Consider the following 21140-nt stretch of genomic DNA (forward strand, 5'->3'; position numbering starts at 1 on the left):
TAGCCCAATGCCAAACTGATAGCAGGAACCTCTTTTTGGGAGAGTGGGCAGAGAAGGGGCACTGTCTTAGGTCTGGGGTGTTATTCCAACTATTGAACAACACAATGCCACAGGGGAACCTGGTCTTTAGAGCAGAGCTGGAAGACCCACACGAACTAACTCGAACACTTTAGTTGCTGAAGAAGAGAGAGAGCCCGAGAATACTAGGTGTGGGAGAGGCTGAGGCTGCCAACACAGGAGACACCTGGGAAGGGAATTCAGGAGCTCTACATGGCAGCTATGTGCCAACAGGAAATGAGGCGTTTCAGCGTTTCATAAGGGGCACTGCCACACCTGTAGTACAGCATACACTCAAGAAGCTTAAGCCTGAGCCGTCTGCTTATCTGGATCTATCTAAATGGCAGGGAGCCTTACCCGCTGGCCTCCAAAGCATGTGCAGGAGCAAATAGCACCAAGATACTCCTTTTGCCACTGTTCTCCTACATGGTACGTCTTCCCGTCATCGTAGCATGTCGTTTCATCTACGTGGAGACACAAGTCAGAAGCGCATGTAAGACAGAACGATCACACTGGCCTGACCCCTGGAGAGGGGTGGCTGGTTTGTCTCCTGCATCTGTATCATCACAACCGAAACACCACATGTTTATGGGACTCATTCGTAATAGAGAAACTGCTGTATAGATCACAGGGCAGCATTTCCAACAACTAGATCTAATAAACGGAGAAGATTGAGATTGTATTTTAAAAATTGGATCTTAAGACCCATAAAACTTTCTTATAATGTTTCATTGCAGTTTCTGGTCAATCATGGCTCATTCTTGTTTCTGCTTTTCCAAATCAAGAGATGAACAAACCCGCTGTTCACTCCTCAAGGAGACCTAATATCTCCGCTCAGTTCTGTGAATGAGAGTCACAGCTCAGTTGAGAGTGGGAGGGCTTGATAAGGCACTAAGAGGGTCTGTGGCAACGTACGAGGGTCACACTTGAATTCTCCTTTTCCGTTTCCAAGACATGTGCAGCTCATCATCTGGCCGTTCTCTCCCTGACGATCCCACTTTTCTCCGATCTTGTAGTTGACACCATTGTCATGGCACCATTCTGGGGGGTGGGGGGAATCAGAGGAGAGGAGTTACTGGTGTGTTCTGGCTTACGAGCTAGTGAACGCACTAGGACACATCACACGATTTTAAAAACCAGGTATCTGGAAGGAATGGTAAGGAAAAGTTAAAGGTCATCATCACAATGACAAACCACTTTTTTTGGTTGGATTTTAAAATATTATCTTTACCATTTAGCATTTTTTAAGCTATGTTAAGATTCAATTTATTCCACCATAATCACGTCAGAAGACTAGTCAGTGAGCTTCATTTGATGTCTCACTAGTAAGGTAATTCTAAAGTACGATTAGAGTATTTCAGGAACAGAAAATCACTTTGGATTTGCAGAGATCCTGGACACAAAAGAGTTCAGTCAACCAGAAAGCCCACAAAGGTCAGCAGGTTTCTACATGCCACAACCTGTTTCTTGTAAACAACAAAAGAAAAAGGATAAACTTGTATATCAAAACAACAAGCAAACGATGATAAACCAATGGTAACTATCCCTAAAAGGAAGACTGATTTTAAAGACAGCTAATAGTCACAGTTATGCATCTTTACTTCTACATATAAAAGATGACTTCTTAATTTCGAAGGTTTATACCAGAACAAAACACACTTCAGAAGTCTGTAAAACAGCACACCACTTCCATTTTATCGATGTCACTCATTCCTTAAATTTTAAATAGACAATTATATCTAAGCAAAGAATACATAATTTGAGCCAAAGAATCACAGAAATCGACTTATAGCTCTGCTCCCAAAATTGTGCCTAACTACTTACATGGATAATAAATACACAATTTAAAAGCAGTTCAGTTTCATAAACAAAAAACCACCTAAGTGATGCCAACTGTTAATAATTTCAGCTCTTGAACAGCATGACACGTCTGCTGCTCTGTCTTCCCATTTTCAGGTGGTCGAGCACAGGAGTCTGCACTGAAAAATTAGTTGATGATATGTTTCAGTCTGAATTAAACTATTTTATGTATACAAGTTAGGTAAAATGCTTTGAAGATCTTTTAAACACTCAATTATGTTTTATCACTTCTCAGCCTTTTGGCTAAGATCAAATGTAAAAATCTATTATGTTTTATTTCTCCAAATATAACTTCTAGATATGTCTATAGAAGGCTTGTTTATAAGACATAATGGTTATCACCTATAAAAATGAACCAGTTGTCAATAGTGTATCCTATCCTCTGAAAACAAAGCATAAATCAAAGGTTTATTAAATTCTACTACTAAATCTCAAAACATAATTATGCAATACCTCAGGTCAATTTAACTAAAAAATAATTAAAATATTTTACCTCTTTTATAATTTAAAAATCAAAGATTTCAATTGAAGAGTCTTAGTTATCTACAGATTATCTGTATTCTCTACATTACTTAGAGTCAAGTTACCTAACGTGATCTGTGTATGTGTGATGAGTTTGTGTGTGTGTGTGTGTGTGTGTGTGTGTACTGTGATATGGGGATGTTTGGTTCGTGTTGAAAGAGTATGTTTACCTCCGATCTCACTCAACACTGAAGATGAAAAGAAACTTGGGGTTTCCTGTGTCGTCTCTCACTTGACACGGCTCCAAAGAAACTGACTTTGTTAATGTATCTTAACAGAAAAATTTTTTTAAAAAATCATTATTACCATCACAAATTCATTTTTAGTTGTCGTATTTGACGCACCAGCCTTGAAATGAAGCAATATTCCTCAAGTAAAATTTCCCATCATTTTTTTTTTATGATGCAAAATGTTACTTTGAGTCAAGCAGTCTCCCCTAGTTTGCTTCATGTTTGGAAGAGCCTGCGTCTGCCAAACATGACTCCTTGGAACCCTGTGCGAATGCGTGGGACTGGAGGAGGTGGACAGACAGGGGGATGGACGAAGCAAGCTACTCACTAGATGAATCACATCTGAAATGACCACTGCCAAAGCCTAAGCACTGGCACGAGAGTTTAAAGCCAGATTCAGACAATCGCTCCCACTCCTCTCCAACGGCATAGTGGGACACGGTGAAGGGGTCGAAGCAGGAGTCGTCCATAAGTTGGTTTAGACCTTGGTCAACTACATGAATAAAAGAAGAAGAAAAAAAACAATAAAAAAGACATCTTATTGGAAGTTTGGGACTATATATAAGAAGAAAACAAATTATTCTATACAATGACTTAATCTAAAACAAAAACCCTAGTGCCACTAAGAAGCATTCATCTGCTCTATCAATGCAATAACTGCTTTAAAATGCAATGCTTCAATGTTGCCAGTGGACACTTGGGGAGGCATCTTAAAAGGAGAACCATCTTTCACTCTTGTCATCAGTTCTAAAAAAAAATTACTTCTGGTAAATCTAGTCAATAGAACGTGGAACAGATCCTGATGCAATGTGAGCTAGTTAGGAACTTCGGGGGGATGCAAAGACTGGAACTGCTTCTTCCTGAGTCCCTGAGTGACTATTTATTATATAGTACAGTCATCTGTTATATGAGGGTAACACTGAAAACAGCTCTACCTGCTCGAGATCTTGTGAAGATTACATGAGATCACAAATGCAGTTGGCCCATTACCAACACTTAGAAAGGGCTCGTCAAATGAAGAATAATTATCAGAAGACATCTTTTGCTTTTACCGCAGAAATTTTAGCATTTTTATATTCCATTATAACGTGATCTTCATATTTATTTTGGCATATTTTGCATAGTAGTGTAAAACTTTGAGATTTTGTACATTACCATAATTGTAGGACTACTTTACTTTATCAATAAAATCAATTATGCCAAATAAGCAACAGGATATGAATGACCAAAGAATAATACATAATGGAGTCTCTTCAAGTTGCCTAAGATCTCAGTCTTTGTGTTTTAAGAAAGCTTATTGTAAAATAATTTATACAAACAAAACATGTTTCAAGTTATTGTAAAATTAAGTAAACTAACTTCCGTGTCTTTGAATCTCACTGTGCATATTTCTGTTTACAGTGCAAAAATCAAAAGCCACAGGTATTTGAAGTGCCTGATATTTTAAAAGGGAACTCCCTGGGAAAAATATAGAGTGTAGGGAACTCTGACATGTTTCAAAGGCAGGAGAACCTGCCTAGAATGCAGAATCTCGCTGCTGGGAATACAGAAGAAAGAAAAATGGAAGGAGCTTGAAATGCGACAAGGGGTTTGCTAAATATAGCCTGGTGTTAAAATTCCACCTGACTAAAGTTATGGAGATGAAATCTTTTTTTTTAGAAAAATGAAGTGGAAAAGCACAAAGATCTTTGTGCCCTTGAAAACTTTTTTCAAGGCATTCTATTAGTAAAACCACACAAGGCGAAAGGTATGTGTGCCCGTGGATATATACTACAACAGGCACAAAATGATCCCCCTGCCTAGATATTCAACTGCTTAATTCACAAGCGTTTATCCATGTAAACAGCACAGTCAGAGGAGGAAAGAGGCTGAGATTAAGTATACTGGCCCTAGAAATGAAGTCAGTCATTTGGTAGAGAAAGGATTTAGCTCTCCCTGCTGATAGAGAACCCTCTGGTTGGGAGAGTCAGGGTTCAGGGGTGTGATTATTCCCTATCTTGTGTTTCTCGGTGAATCTTCAGCTGTTGTAGGTTACAGGCCAAGTGATACAGTACTTCCCAGGTACTGCAGAGTCAACAACCATTTAACCGCGATAAAGGTTTTGGATCTACGGAATCGGGCGGGGGGGGGGGGGGGACGAATAAACATTGGAATAAGGGGGCCTTTGGGACAGAAATGGGCAGTGTTGGTAGCATTCTACATCCGGAACTAACACCAGCTGTCCGTAATGTCTGCAGATGGGGGATTTCCTTGATAGGTGATCAGTTTAGGTACTTAAAAATCACTCAACAGGACAGCAACACGGTGAGAGGGGGACAGTGCGGGCAAAGAGGTCAGGGAACTGGCTCCCTGTAGCAGCTCGGACACTCACTAGCAGGGCCTCACAGTGTCGGGCTAAATATCTGAATTTGTTGCAGGCCTATCATCACATCCCTGCTTGGGACCCTGTCAAATACGTGTGGGTTTTACAAAGATACTAGGATATGAGAGGGAAAATGATTCAATTTAAAGTTGCTCATTTACTTCGTGATGCAACATCATTTCCCAAAGTTAAAAGACAATGGCAACAATGGAACAGTCAGTGGAAATAGCATCGGCCAGAGCAGACCCTGGGCCTTCCTGGACACAGGTGTTCACATACCCGAGTTGCCCACAGTGATAACCTCCTCCCGAACCTTGTGCCTCTTCTGGTCCTTCAGTGCTTCCACGATGATGTTGTAGGTGGTCCCTCTGGTGAGACCCGTGAGGGTAGCGCTAGCAGAAGTTCCAGGAACTCGGAACTACCATGATTGGCACAGCCAAAGTAGGGGAGAGAGCATTAGAGGGAGGAATCCCCATGACTTGCCCTGTTCTCATTAATAACCCTCACTGTATAAACAAAATAAAGGAAGACAAAAAAAAGATGGAGCAGGTAAAGGTCCCAAAGAGCCAAGGACAGAAATGGAACTTGGGTGATTGACCATCACTTCTACCTGCCAGGTTTTCCTGCCAAAAATCTGCCCCACGGGCTCCACAGTTACCAGGAGCCCTCAGTAATTCTAGAGACAGTCTCCACTCCATCCTGCTATAGTCACAGGTCTGGACAAGCCTCCTGGAAACCCTGGCCATGCCCCCTCTATGTAGAACGTGGACACCATAGGGAGATTTATTCATCCCACACAAGGTGGCACCTGGTACCCCCTAAAAGGGTCCTTAAAACAATTTGGCAAGCCCTCCCACTCAAGTGTCTAAGCTCATACATCTTCCACAGTTGTAGTCAGTTTTTAAAATTCTGCCACTTTCTAAAACTAAGGACACAATAAAGTTGTTACAAGCAAGACAAATTAAAGAACAGAAGTTTTAGTTGGAGAATCAATCACTTATAACAGCTGATATGCAGAGCTTCACCTAAGTTCCTTCTCTTTAGACCTACTGTAGATAATGGGATTCCTCAAGGACAAACCACAGGATGGCATTTTAGCCCTCTGTAGACAAATTTTAAATTCAGGCAGAATTTTTCTCTCTCTTTTCTAAGATCATTTCTTTTCTATATTACTAAGGAGCCTCAAATGGGTGAGAACAATAGAAAGGATGTCATTTTTTCTGCTAAATAAAAGCTAATGACACTTTAGTACATATACTCGTACCTCCCGCCCCAAAGTAGGACCATACTGAGATTAAAGAAAGAAAAAAAAAATCAGTGACTAAGCGTGCCACCTTTCTAAGAGGTCCTAGAAATGTGTCACTTTACATCAGAGCTTTGGTCACTTCAATTATCTAGCTTTCTCTTTTCCAAGCTGCCCAGTCAGAAGTAGAGAGAAAAATTCATTACCTGTAAGGGTTCTTCATCAATGCCAACTGGATGACATGAAATTATATACTCAGTGCTTTCCTGGAATGGGGTCCAAGAGATGGTTGTCTGAGAGAGAGCCTCTTGTCCTGTAGAAGCATTTGGATTGAGTCCCAGAACGTGAGGGTAGAGTTGGTGGTCTACGTCTCCCCTGGGGACATGACCAATTTGGATCTCCTCATTTACATTCGGTGGATATAGTCCTGGCCTATGCCTGATAGGGGTGGCCGTGGTGGGCGGTGTGGTCCGCCTAAAACCATGCTCCTCAAAGATCATTTGTTGCCCAACACTGGGCTGCTGACCCGAAGTGCCAGGAAGCTGAATACCGTTTCCATACCCAGGATTGGTGATGAAAGGGGTCTTTTGAGCTGTGGAGGGAACATCCAAGATCTCTGGTCCTTGAAGACTGGGGTGTGGAAGGGTTACCAGTTGGGGAAGCTCATCTAGCCAAGAGAGGTTAGAGCCAAAAAAGCAAAGCGTGTTAAGCTCCCAGAAGTTCCAGCAGCAGTCATTATCAATTCAGGCAACAATGGCTGTTTATCAATTTGATCAAAGCCCCAGGAAAATGAGCAGTTCTTAGATCACAAAACACTTTTTCCAGAAAGAAATCTTTATGATTTTTGTCTCAAAGGTTTCTTTAGAGTTGAGAATGAAAAAAAGTGTTAGTATGAATTTCTCATACACACAAAGCCACAGAGCTTTAGATGGCTGAGCCCCATAGAAGCTGCCTCTGCTCAAATGAAGCCAAATGGAATTGCAATGTGCAGCGTGTTTCCCCTCTATTTTTCATTCGAGAATTATGTTTTAAGGACTAGAATCCACACTAATTATCTCAGCATCTGCAGTATGAGAATTCCAGAGGTTGGGTTCAATGGTTCATTATGGTTTGAAATGGTAAAAAAAATAGATAAAAATACATATATACAATTTATTTTTTAAATTCTATCAGCAGAAATATAGTATTTTCTAGAAATTAAACTGAAATTGCATGAAAAAATAAGACATTCTTTAGCACCAACTTTCAGAAACCAAGTAATAAAGACAAATAGGAGGGATTTTTCTCCAACCATTTGTTTTTTGTTTTTTTTAATTTTTAAACTTCAACGAAAGGCTTTGACAAATAGCAAAGATAGCCATTTCACTTTAACATTTTCATAGCTGTTGTGAAAATTTTAAAGGTGAATAAAGGCTTTATTTTGACTGGCTAAGAAAGAAATATAACTGAATTCGAGGAAAAAAATAAAACTGAACTAAGAGATTATGTTAGTTGATTCCTGCTGTCAAAGAACACACCATGTATGCTATGCTCTTAGAAAAAAAAAAAAAATGTTCCATGAGAAATGCCTCAAAACCTGGAGAACCTTCTCTCTGCAAAAGCAATCGTCTGAAATTAGTTTTGTCTTGGCCGCCTCCCCGTTGCCCGGAAGGCACTCTTTCTTTACCTGTCTTTTTCCTCCCGATCAGAGGCTCACTCTTCTGGTTGTTCTTCAGGGCGATGACTTGGATTGTGTACTCAGTTCCCGGTTCCAGACCTGATGGAAGGACAGATCATCCCATCATGTCTTTGGGCTCAGCTAGTCAAGTGGACACTGCTCTCACTGATCTCACCAGGGGACACTCCTGGGAGGAAGCATCCTCTCCCCCTCTGGCCCCACTGGCTTCTTAAAAGGTAAAATGGCCTTCACCTTAACTTTTTTTTTTTTCTATATACAAGCAAATAACCTGCATGTGATGGCCACTTAGCAAACTGATGATCTCACCAAGAAATCTGAAACCTGAATAAGCACTTTTATGCTGTTTTCCTCGGCATTCTTTTAGCTTGTGATCTTACTGGCCTTTCTGAGTTCCGAGACACCTATCAGCACTGTACACCGCCTATCAGCACTGTACACTGCCAAGTAGAATACATGCTCGGAGAGATCCCTGCAGACTGTCTTCACAAATCTGCTTGGGTCCAATAACCGGCTGCCCTCAATGCCAGGATCAATGAAAACTTAGATGACAAACAACTGGGTCCTCCAAAGAAGCATTCAATTCAACTCTTCCCATATCTGATTCTATTTTATTCCCAATATTTCTAAAAAAATCAAACCAGTGTCTCCTGCTGGTACCTGGGTGTTCTACAGGATTTTGAAAGTCCAGATGATACTCTGTACACAGTTTGAAAATTTAATCCCTTGGAGAAAAAATAATACCAGAGGCCTATGATCTTTTCTATGGAAATGGATGATGCTTAGCCCCCATGCCAGGCATTCTCTCCTAGATGGGTAGTTGGGAGTCACTTTACCTCCACATCTATTCCGGGAAAGGGGCTAATGAGGGGCAATGGCAGGTGGAACTCTGGCAAGTCCTGCAAATCATCAGATCAGGGAGTTGGTGGGACGAAAGGTTTAAATTAGCTAGTTTGCCTCAAACAATGAATTTGTCCAGACTGACAAATATCTGGCAAACGTATAGCAAAGGAAAGGACTTTAGTTATACCATTAGGTCAGTATTGACATTAATTACTTCATGTACATGAATTCATGCCTTTGGGGGTGTATTGAGCTCTACAGCCCCTACGCAGAGAATGTTTTCTGAGGTCATGAGAAATGGGCTGCTTGTTTTCGGCATCAAGGACACAGCGGGAGTCTGCTAAGCACTTTGTATCCTAGGGAGGAAGGAGGAAAGTGGCAGCATGGGAGCAGCAATACCTGTAATAGTAGCCTCTGTGACACCAGGGCGGGGCCGAGGGACCACTTCTCTGGGAGGGGACCCAGGCTTCTCAAACTTGATGATGTAACCAGTAATCCTGGCACGGGGCGGCTGCCATGATACCAGCAAGGAGTTGGGTGTGCTGGCCAGGAAATGCAGGTTGGATGGGGCATCGATGGCTAAAAGAAACCAAAATGAAGTCTCTAAGAAAAGGAATAACCAAGAAAATCACTCTCCCACTTCTTCCCCTTATTTAGTAACAGACTTGAGAGACCCTGAGAGTTCTGGCCACTGTAAACATGCTTCACTGTGAGTTATAATACAAAAATAGCAGCCTTGTTTCTATTTCTTTTCAGGTTTGGTTTTGTTTTGTTTGCTAAACTGCATTTTAATTCAATTTATTGGGATGACATTGGTTGACATAATTCTACAGGTTTCAGGTTCGTTTTGTTTCTCAAGTTCACATGACTGATCACATATAAATAAGTCAGTGGCCTTTCTTCATTGAGAAGTATAGTTACCAGTGGAGGCATCGATGATCACCGGGGAGCTCCGGGCATTGTCATTCAGGGTGTACAGGTGGATCTTGTAGTCGGTGCCGGGTTGTAGACCTGGGATTTGTGAAGAGACGATTTTTTGTCTGATTTTGCTTTACTAGGAAGTTTGAAACTCATCTGCAATTTTCATGGTGCCCCTCCCATCCAATATTTGTCAGGACCACAGGAACGGTTCGCATATGAGTACTAAATTAGAGCCTGGTATGAGCAGCAATTGTTAATGAGAAACAGGTCTCAAAAGAAAATCACTGACGCATACAAAGACAATGGCTAAAATAAATTTTGAGAATAGAAAAATGCTACCATTAGAAGTGGCCCTCTTGGGGAATGAGGACTGAGTACCTATTGAGTGTTTTCTCTTTATCTTAATCAGATGGTCTTTGATTGGTAACTGGAACGAGAATTTAAATCTCAGAGACCTGAATTAACCCAGAGAGTGAACACGCTCTGACTACAACTTTGATCTTTATGAAGTAGTGCTGTTTGATTTAATTTATGCTTTTTAATCTATGTTAATGTTAAACCAGTTTAGTTTTCTTTGGTTTAAGCATGAAGTTACACTTTTTCTTTTATATAAGAAAGGGTGCATTGATCAGATATCAAACTGATTAAGGGAACTTCTGCCATTATCTCTGGCAAACATGAGATAAAATCAGGCACTCACAGGACAAAACTATTTCTGATCGTGGTTTGAAAAAAAAGCTTTTAAAAAAATAAAGCTGGGTCCTCGGAAAGTACTTGACAATCCGTTTAATCAGGGTCCGTGCTGGAATAACGAATAAGCTGATTTCTGTTGTGAACAGTAGTGAACAGATGCGGTCAGTACAGTGAGTTCCCTGACCTGTGATGGTGTAGCTTCTGACTTCTGGGCTGATGGTTCTCTGAATCGGAGTCTGGCCATTGGCCGGCACGGCATCAACCTGGAAGCCGGTGATCGTCTCGGTCTTGGTCCTCCAGCTAATGGTGATGGTGGTCTCAGTAGCATCTGTCACCCGGGCTCTTCTCGGGGGGCTGACATCTGTGTGGGATCATAGCCAGAGGTTAGTGCCTGGCTGCCTCAGACAGGTAAGGCTTTTGAAATGCTTTATTTTGAAATGTTTCTTTATGGTACACTAAATACATCCATTTCAACACATGACAACATATAGATTTTTCTCCTGTGGCATCCAGAAAAAAAAAAAAAAGGTTGACAGTAATTAGAAATATAAAAATATTCACCTTTTGGGGGAAGAAATGAAAAGTTTGTTATAGAGGCTATCAGTCATTCCCAAGGCTGGTTTTATAGTATCTACAAATCCCTTAATTAATGTTAAACATTAATTTATTAAAATGTAAAGTATGTATAGTAGGAGTTAGGATAATAATAGATACACGTATTGTAGCATTTTGTCATTTTTGTACGGCTTCAAGTCTTTTCTCTCAACAGATACAACACCATCCCTGTTGTATAGATGAGGAAGTTCTGACACTGTCCATGATTTCTGAGGGAGCATGGCGTGAGTTAGTGACATGGTAGACCACTAGAATCGGGGCCAATTTTGCCCCACACTACTGCAAGTAAGCTGTAGTAGAAAGCAGCAAGTCATCCCCAAATTTAACACTACGAAAACAAGTTCCAACAAGTAGAGCATCAACGTGGGGTTAGTCCTAGATTATAACATCATTTTTATTTATTTATTTATTCCCAAAGCTAGAAGCAGGGAGTCACACAGACTCCTGCACGCGCCAGACTGGGATCCACCGGGCATTCCCACCAGGGGGCAATGCTCTGCCCATCTGGGGTGTCGCTCAGCTGCCACTGCAGCCACTCTAGTGCCTAAGACGGAAGCCATAGAGCCATCCTCAGCATCCCGGCCAACTTTGCTCCACTGGAGCCTTAGCTGCGGGAGGGGAAGAGAGAGAGAAAAAGGAGAGGGGGGAAGGGTAGAGAAGCAGATGGGCGCTTCTCCTGTGTGCCCTGACTGGGAATTGAACCCAGGACTTCCACACGTCAGGCTGTTATTACACCATTTTAACATTATGAAGTGACCCCATCTGTGTGCCCATAGAGCACTTTTGGGGGAGGGGTCATTATAGGCGCCAGTAGTTACGTCAAAAAGATGAGTGAGCAAATCAATTTCCAGCCTGGGAATCATTTCCTTGTTAACTTAGTGATCTAGAAAATTCTGTGCTGTTCTTTAATTTTTGTTTATACAGAATATTTTTTATGGTTTTTTTTTTTTTTCTGATACTAAAACGTTTGATTACTCACTCTCCAGAGTACTGATGACTCCATGAGCCGGTCTGCTTGTCAGTGTGTCCTTCAGTGCATAGACACTCACTTCATATTTGGTGGCCACCTAGAGAGAAGGACACGGGAAGCTTTAGTCATGGGAAGCCCAGGGATTCTCACTACAGCATTAGAAAACTGCCATCGTTAAAAAAGAAGAAGAAGAAGAAAAAAACTAACAAAACCTACAGCACTCTAAGTCCTAGATTAATTTCATTCCTACACTGCAAGTGATCAATAACAAATTTAAATTACATGAATTTAAAAATGCCCGCAGGGGTTAAGCCTTAGAAAGCCATAACTTAACTAAGCTGATACAAAATGAGGAAAACGGGCATTTGCCTCTTTTTAGCTTTTATGAACTGACAGGTGTAAATCATGAAGTTTTCTGACCATAGGGAGGCAAAGAGAATTCTCTATTCTCTCTCTTAACCCCTTTTCTGTAGTTTCATCTGGAATTGGGCTTATGTTTAAAATGTACATCAATTTTCTAGTTCCTGGCTAGTTTTCTGCACACCTGTCCAGGACTAAAACTGTTTTAATTAAGGGTCAGACTAGGATGGTACAAACTGGAGAATATTCCTTACTAAGGTAACAGAGCTCAGAAAATGTATAATAATTAAAGTAGATTTATGCATTCACCTGTAAATATACAAATTATAGCCCTCACATAATCTTGCAAAATAAACATAATACATTTAAAGAGTTGCGCAACATCCCAAAGCTATTTATGAAATCGATATAAAATTACAAGAAAATTATTGGATGGGAGGGAGAAGGAATACAATTAGATTTACTATGATACTATTATTTCCACCACCTTATACTGTGACTACTTCTTTAATCCAATGAAAAAGGGCATGTCTTACCATAAGTCCTGACACAACCACAGATGAGCTATCAGGTGCAAGATTGATTTCTTTCATTGGTCCTGTCTTCTCCTTGGGGGTCACCCGCACCCGATACCCACTGAGCTGGACATTGGGTGCTGTCCACTGGGCAGTAAGGCTCGTTGGTGTAACCTGAGTGAACTTCAGGTTGGTTGGTGCAGGAATGGCTGTCGGGATGGTCATTGGTTAGAGGTTATCTTACAGGAAATGGGGGAAATGGAAAATAAAGTGAATTTGAACAAGTAGAATAGATTGTGCTTGTTTAGGTTAGGTGGGTTCCCTGATCAAAGATTCAGTATAAGGAGGTAAAAGAAAAGAATGCAAAATGAAGAAAATGCTTGCTGAAAAAAAAAGTCTTATATCCACCAATACTCAGCATCCCTGGGTAACACAGGAAAATGTCAGAATTCTAAGACTTTCAGGTTTATATGGTGTTTTTGCTTTCCCTTAAAATTTTTTCCGAGAGTCAGAATGACTGATTGGCCATTGAGATTCATTTTCCATTTGTATAGAAAGATGAACAATAGCCCCTTTTCTATATAAATTATCTTTGTAGGGGAAACCATTTCACAGAGTATCCCAGACCCCGAAAGTTAGAATTACGTTTTTAGTTGCTTTATTTGGACCCCATGGCAGATATCATTGCTAAATTTGAAGTATTCTCTGTGGTGCAGCATCAGGAAATTGGATCATAACAGGAGCAGAAAAGAGAAGCAAAGAGCAATAACAGATTTGTCACCTCCAGGGTGTATGCTGTCACAAGGACATATCTTTAGCATTCCCCTGTGCTTCAGGAACAAAGCACAAGAAGATCAAGTATTGTGGAAAGCATTTGCCCTGTGCATCTGATTCCCAGTCCTTTAAGCAAATTGTACACTGAGCACACGATCTCGAACCCGAGAAGGAAGGTCTTACCCACGTGTTCTCAGAATCGTGCTGCTACGAAACGGCCCATTGTGGGGTTCCTTTTTCAGAGTAAGCTCTAGGACGCCAAACTTCTTTCCTCTATACACACTGAGTATAGCCACAGGGAGGCGTAGCTTAGGAAATAACCCACAGTTTTAGGATTATCTTCAAATGTCTCGCTTTATGGCCTTATTGGTAAGCCAAGCTACTCCGAAATGTCCAAGTATTAGAGTTTATCCAAATATCACCTAAACATCACTGTTTGTACTAGTCCTCTAAAAGATGGCCTTTCTGGATAGAGAGGCTGCTTTTTCTTTTTTTAAACCCCCTTACATGAGAATCAATAGCCTGATAAATTCTCAAGTCATTCAGCAGGGCATAAAGCCTCTGCTCCCATGAGCACCCAGAGGTGCAAGGAACGATATACCTGTGGACTGTGTTCCAATCAGGGGCTGGCTCTCCATATCATCGTGCAAGGCAACCACACTGACTGTGTACTCAGAACCAGGCCTGAGGCCTTTCAGCTCTGCAGTGTCTTCTTCACCGTCAGGTGCAGGGAATAGCTCATGGATTCCATCCTCAGGGCTCGAGTAGGTCACCCTGTACCTGGAAACTTGCCCCTGTGGGCTTTCCCAAGCAATTTTGATGGAATCGACATCCACATCAGTGAATGCCAGTCCTTTAGGGCGATCAATGTCTGTTAGGCAAATTAATGGTAAGAGGTTATGTGAAAAGCAAGTTGTGAAATAAGCATTTTTTATAACGTGCAGAGCAGTTTTGCAGATACGATTCTCTTTGGCGAATTAAATTCCAATTAACCCACTATTACACAGAAAATTACCTGACACTTGTGGAAGTAATTTTGATTTAGGAAATATTTCATGTCGTATCGCTCATGAAAAACAGTTGCACGCGGGATGCGTAGGCACCGTGCAACATGTCCTCATAAAGAGGATTGATTTGCTCTTTATGATTTGTTCATTTTAAGCTGTTCCACCAAAATTTGTTTTCGCAACGTGATGTTAGTCTCACAGACCTGCCTTTTCTACACCTCGGAAGTGGTCAAGTTGATTCCAATATTCAGTTTGTATTGTTCTTATCCTGCTTTGCCTCTTCCTCCCCACCTGACCCCATTTCGTTACATGAAACTGGTGCAGCCACAGTCCTGCCAATGCTCCGGACAGAACAGCTTCATGAGAAACCCGTCAATCAACTTCACCATCCAGTTGTAGAAAAGATGGTCCCGGCAAAATATATTGTAGATTTGCTATAGGCAAATAAGATTTTGCTGAGGCCATTTGAGCAAAAGAAATTTAAAGCACAGCAACTGACTATGGTGGTTCCACAGCTTCTTTCCCTATGTGATCACTGCTTGCACTGAGAAGGAAAAAAAATGTTTCTAAAAGGGCTCGCCTCAACATACACACTAACCAACCAGCTGGCTTTGCCCCGTGTATAATCGCAAACAACATGCGGCGGGGCATTCAGATGCCTAAGAATGAAATCTGACTTTGGAAATAAAAAATAAGTACGGGTTACATACTGGTTACTGCCGTCTGGACCAGAGGCTGGCTCTCTCCGTTTTGGTTCTGTGCATAGACACTAACCACATACTCCACTGTGGGCTGCAAGCCTTCAATGGTCATTTCTGTTTGATCTGCAAAAAGGGAGTGAAAAGCAAATGCAGCATCTACGTCATACACTGTAAGGTCATCCAAGTGCCGTGCAGATTTCGACAGTAAATGTGCGGTGGTCTTGATTTTCGTGGGCAGATTTATTGGGGAAATATGGAGAAGTGAGACATGAATTTCCTTTTGGACAAACATGTTCATTCCTAATACAAATGATCATATTGGAGGAAAGTCACACTAAGGGATCAGCTCCAAAACTTAATGCACCCAACAATGAATGATGATGACCTTGAAAAAAATGAAGATTAACTTGACGTTGAGATACTGTTTTAAGGCTTGCTCTCTTTCTCTCCTCTCCCCCTCCCCCCCAGCTCCAAAGACATTTCCTTTACCTCTGTAACTAGTTTCCTGAGCCCACGCGGCCCAGCTGACTCACTTTTGCTACCTATGACTTTCTAAATAAACTTTCACTTGTATTTGAAAAAAAAAATATTGCCTTAGGATCCTAATTTTATAAGAATTTTATATAAAAACAAAAACAAGAGCTAAAAAGATCTTTAAAACTTGGTTTGGCCATCTCTCTTTTCTTGGTGTGCATGGTAAACAAAACCACAAAGAGGGATCTCATAATTTAAGACACCCACCCACACCATCAGGCAGTACTGTGCACATAAAAACAGAAACGCACTTATGCTAAAAATTCTACCGTGGAGGGAGTAACGATCCTGAGCCCTGACTTGGCAAATGCGGAAACTTTGACATAGTGGTACGAAAATACATAGTCCTCAGAGCTGGGTGGCTGTTTATTTAAAAAGCACACTGTGTGGGCGCCTGGTGCATGTGAGGTGCTGACAGTTCTTACCTGGACCTGTAGTTTTAGTTTTTGTGGGTCCCAGGCCATTTTTGGGAGTAGTGGTCACTCTGTAACCAGTAACTGGGGAACTCGAAGGCAGCCACCTGACACTGATGCTGTTGTCCTGAACATCAGTCACTTGCATCTGGGATGGTTTGTCAATTTCTGCAAACAAAAGCAAGGAGAAACCAATGAAGCCACAGTCCATGGGAACAAGACTGGACCAGACCTTGTCTCCACATCTGGTGTGTACAGAATGATCTCTTACTATATATAATTAACAACTCCCACATGTTTCTTTTTCAGAAACAGAGATAGCTTTTGGGAGGTAGGGCAAGCATCCCGACAGATGCCATTACCTATTTTCAAGACGGTTGGTTTATTCACAAAGAAACTACATTCTAACTTAGGTGTTTATCTTCTTACTGTATTAGCCCATTCATTCATTCATTCATTAGCCCATTCATTCATTCATTCATTCATCCATTCACAAATATTTGTTAAACACCCTCTATGTTTTTATGGTAGGCCCACAGATTGTATCAGTTAACAAAACAGACAAAAATCGCCATCCTTGGGCTATTTCTTTATAAATCTTTGGCTTAAAACTGTTAGCTGCAGATGTTCTCCATCTTCTTAAAGAAGAAAATCAATTTCACGATGAAGACAAGACCTTGGGAGCACATTGTAAAAGCTATCTGAGTAAAGAAGCCTGTGTCCTCCCAGGGGAGGAGTCAGCACCTGTGCGGTAATCGATGGACACCGGCTTGCTGCTTGCCGGGCTGTCCCCACGGCCGGTGACGGCATACACGGTGATGGTGTAGTCTACTCCAGGTTTCAGGCCACTGATAGCAGCTGTAGACTTGCTCCCAGGCACAGTGAACTCCTGGACAGGGCTGTTTCCTCCTGTTTGAAAAGAGGTTAGTCAAAAGCATGAGGGGCGAAGAGATACTTGGGGACTGCTGCTGAGTCACTGAATGAACATATTGAGAACAGCTCGTACATCACACCTCTGCTTATTCCCTTTTAAAAAGTGCTATTAATAGAACAGCCTTTAATGTAAATATCTAAGTGGGGGTGGGGTGAGGTAGGGAAGAAGAGTTAAAGGAGGAGTATAACAACCTAAATTTAACATGGAAAATCAACCTGACCACTTCCAAGGTGCAGAAAATGCAGGTCTGTGTGACTTAAGATCACATTTCGAAAACAAACTTTGGTGGAACAGCTTAAAATTAACACAAATAAATCCTCTTTATGAGGACATGTTGCAGGGTGCCTACGCATCCCGCGTGCAGTAAACTGCTTTAATAAGTGATGTGACATTAAATATTTTCTAAATCAAAATTACTTCCACAAGTGTCAGGTAATTTTCTGTGTAATAGTGGGCTAATTGGAATTTAATTCACCAAAGAGAATCGCATCTGCAAAACTGCTTTGCACGTTATAAAATTACAATTAATGGTATTTTAACAGTCCGGCTTTTAAAAGTCAGAGTTGTAGATTAACACAAGAAGGGAGAAGAAGGTAAGTCCTCAACCCAGGATTGCATAAACCGTGGTCCTTTTCCAAAAATTTAATAGACTATATTCATGTTAAATAAAAGTTTGAAAATGCAGAAAAGTAAAAAGAAAAATATGAATCACTGTCATCTCACCAAAGATAATACAGTTGCAATCCCTTCTTCCTCAGCTTTACCCACCCCCCAGGATAATACAAACAATTTTTTTTTTCTTTTCCTTTTTCTGAAGCTGGAAACGGGGAGAGACAGTCAGACAGACTCCCGCATGCGCCCGACCGGGATCCACCCGGCACGCCCACCAGGGGCGACGCTCTGCCCACCAGGGGGCGATGCTCTGCCCCTCCGGGGCGTCGCTCTGCTGCCACCAGAGCCACTCTAGCGCCTGGGGCAGAGGCCAAGGAGCCATCCCCAGCGCCCGGGGCCATCTTTGCTCCAATGGAGCCTTGGCTGCGGGAGGGGAAGAGAGAGACAGAGAGGAGGGGGGGGGGTGGAGAAGCAAATGGGCACTTCTCCTATGTGCCCTGGCCGAGAATCGAACCCGGGTCCCCCGCACGCCAGGCCAACGCTCTACCGCTGAGCCAACTGGCCAGGGCCAATACAAACAATTTTTTATCTTGATTTTGCTACCAATTATATTATGCATATTTCCCACATGTTCTGAAATCGTCTTGCCAAACTTTCTTTAATTATATGTTCACTGTTGGGCTTTCAGATTACCCACAACAGAATCGGACTTGATTCAAGTGTGAAATAGCATTTTACTAACACACCTGATTGTCCGTAGGTGATCCTGTAGTATCTTACTGTGACGGCAGGAGCGTCCCAGCTGATCAACAGGCTGGTGGGGGTGGTGGCAATGACTTCCAGGTCCCTTGGAACATCAGATACTAGAAAAAGCAAGAGGGAGTTCGCACGTCTGGAACTTGCAAACAATGCCCAGATTCACTCTTTGTTCATCTTCCAGGTAACTGTTCTTATGATTTTTTAAAAATATATTATGTAAATACTATACAACATGAGCAGAATTAAATATTAGGAACAGTTTAAAATAAGGGATTAATGAGTCAATTCAAATTCTGATAAAATGATTATTTCAAATTTATTGAATAGTTTTCTTCCTTTAACTTTTTATTTTGAAAAAATTTAAAGCAACAGAAAAACTACAAAAAAATAGTGTAAGGAACACCCATATCCCCTTCCTTTAGGTATTTGCTAATTGGTAACATTTGCCTCTCTCTTTTTCTGTTCCTGTATTTTTTTAATCCATTTGAGACTAGGGTCTCAATGAGATATCATGTTTCTGCCCTGAGTACTTCAGCATATATCTCCTCAGAACATTGACACAATTACATTAAATAATTACGTTTTCTTTCTCTTTTTCTTTTCATTTTTTAAGGGGAGAGCATGCACACAGTCCCCCACTACCACAAATTATCCAATCACGTTCCCCACATCTGGGGAAATCACAGGGGTCAGCCCATCCGGAGTGCAAAGGACAAGTCTCTCTCTGGGAAAGCCACCTTCGCAATCATGGTGTCTCCCCTGCCAGGGAAGTATTTTTAATTTTTATTTTTCATTTACTGTGTTGACATGGTTTTCAAGGTCCTACTCAATATAACACCCTCTACATACCGCATCGTAACCCCCTAAAATAATTATGTTCTTAAGAGAACATAAAAGTGTTTTCTATATTTTGAATAAAACTGCAGTTATTAAAAATGCATAAATAACTAAATCAGGTGAGAAATGTCTGGAATAAGTCAAGTATCTTGTTTAATATACTCTACGGAGGAGATTTCTCTCCACGTCATCTCTCACTTCCTTTTCCTGCATGTCTCATAATCATAACCTAGTTTTTAACAGATGATGGCTCAGACAGCACAAACCTATTTCACAGGAGGTATCACCTGCATAAGAAAGTCCTTTCAGTTTACCTGAAGAGCAGAAAACAAATTACCTGTTGACTGCTGGCCAACCAGTGAGGGACTTTCCTCTCTGCCGTTAAGTGCAATAATGCTGACCACGTATTCTGTGCCCGGATTGAGGTTAGTGAGGGTGATGGAATTCCGAGAGGGGGGTACTCGGTCTTCTCGAGGTCTTCCACGAGCACGTTCAGGGTGGTGGAGAATCCTGTAGCCAGTGATGGTGGCTCGAGGGGCCATCCAGTGGACCGTGAAAGAGTTGGCAGTGATATCAGAAAAGTCAATGCCAGTTGGGGAATCGAGACCTGTTTTTTCCCACCCAGAGGAGGAAGGGGAGGAGGAGAAAAATGGAAACCGCCAGATTAGGAAGTGAGAAAATAGGAGAAAGTAACATGCATCCAATGTTTTTGTTTTTTTCATTAACATAGTGAATTGCGGTAAACCACATGTTATGATGCACTGATTCTAAGCCACATATAAAATTTGAAATTATAAATAAACGTGGTTCAAAATGGCCAACTTAATCATTCTTCTTCTTCTTTTTTTTATTTTATGGAGGTTATATGCATCATTAAGAGTAGGTTTCCGTGTCATATTTGAAGAATAGGTGTTTAAAATGTTCTGGAAATTGATATTTTTCAATGCTTCATTGTTCAGTATTCTAGGTTCCTATCTTATAAGTGTATCTCTGAAAGTGAGATCTTCCCACTCTCAAGTTAAGTGTTTGGCTCTCAAAGAAACTTTCTACACTCAGGAAGGAATTGATATGTCAACAGGGTGATAACGATGCCAAACATAAAACTTTCTAGGACTTAGACATTATCCGGACAAATTACAATCTAAGTAATTCCTTAAGAACTGAGAATTTAGTGCAGTGCAGAAAAAATTTTTCTCAAATTCAAATCATATAATCTGTCTGGGACTTGCAACAATTTTCTGTTCCAGTTATAACATTAACTTATTCTATTCAATTAATATACTAAAACCAAATTGAGATATCACAGCTCCTTTTTGGAAGTGAAAAATAAACTAATGGATACACTAAACTGTACTTTTTTTTTTTAAGGGAAAAATTAAAAGAAGCTTTCATCTTTAAGAAAAGACATATCATGGGGTCAACTTCCTTTTTTATAATAAATGAAAATTTCATCAAGTAGAAAAAAGAGATAAACTTATTGGCTTAGTAAAAGAAAGAAATACTCATGAACAATGACAGAGTTGTTAGAGCCCTCACCCAATGAGAAGGAATGTTTACCATTCCTCAATAATAGACATTATGAGCTATTCTTCTTAGTGGAACTTTTAAGAAGATAGACAACAGAGTTTCTGGACTAATTTCAGTCCTCTCTGGAAACAGAGAGTAGATTCTTAGTAACCAAAAGTCAGAGTAATAGTTGAATA

General features: G+C 41.0%; 1 protein-coding gene and 1 non-coding gene across 7 annotated transcripts in view; both read right to left on the reverse strand.

Moving 5' to 3' along the window:
- The window catches only part of FN1 (fibronectin 1), a 72313-nt gene that overhangs the window by 4160 nt on the left and 47013 nt on the right, over window positions 1–21140 (reverse strand). The window contains exons 27-43 of one of the 6 annotated variants that reach the window (XM_066345831.1): window positions 19775–20044; window positions 18588–18704; window positions 17040–17204; window positions 16308–16463; window positions 15358–15471; window positions 14242–14511; window positions 12888–13075; window positions 12001–12088; window positions 10591–10767; window positions 9714–9803; window positions 9192–9371; window positions 7941–8030; window positions 6481–6866; window positions 5311–5449; window positions 2998–3162; window positions 973–1098; window positions 415–521 (exon numbers count right to left, since the gene is read on the reverse strand). In XM_066345831.1, coding sequence (XP_066201928.1) covers window positions 415–521; window positions 973–1098; window positions 2998–3162; window positions 5311–5449; window positions 6481–6866; window positions 7941–8030; window positions 9192–9371; window positions 9714–9803; window positions 10591–10767; window positions 12001–12088; window positions 12888–13075; window positions 14242–14511; window positions 15358–15471; window positions 16308–16463; window positions 17040–17204; window positions 18588–18704; window positions 19775–20044 — 2828 coding nt within the window. Of the gene's footprint in view, window positions 1–414; window positions 522–972; window positions 1099–2997; window positions 3163–5310; window positions 5450–6480; window positions 6942–7940; window positions 8031–9191; window positions 9372–9713; window positions 9804–10590; window positions 10768–12000; window positions 12089–12887; window positions 13076–14241; window positions 14512–15357; window positions 15472–16307; window positions 16464–17039; window positions 17205–18587; window positions 18705–19774; window positions 20045–21140 lie in introns of all 6 variants that reach the window. The other 5 variants (XM_066345830.1, XM_066345832.1, XM_066345829.1 and 2 more) reach the window with 5 other exon arrangements.
- On the reverse strand, window positions 19211–19374 carry LOC136379297 (U1 spliceosomal RNA). Its single transcript, XR_010746770.1, has one exon. It is a non-coding gene; the product is annotated as a U1 spliceosomal RNA (small nuclear RNA).

This window comes from Saccopteryx leptura, chromosome 7 (genome assembly GCF_036850995.1).
Source record: "Saccopteryx leptura isolate mSacLep1 chromosome 7, mSacLep1_pri_phased_curated, whole genome shotgun sequence".
Classification (NCBI taxonomy): domain Eukaryota; kingdom Metazoa; phylum Chordata; class Mammalia; order Chiroptera; family Emballonuridae; genus Saccopteryx; species Saccopteryx leptura.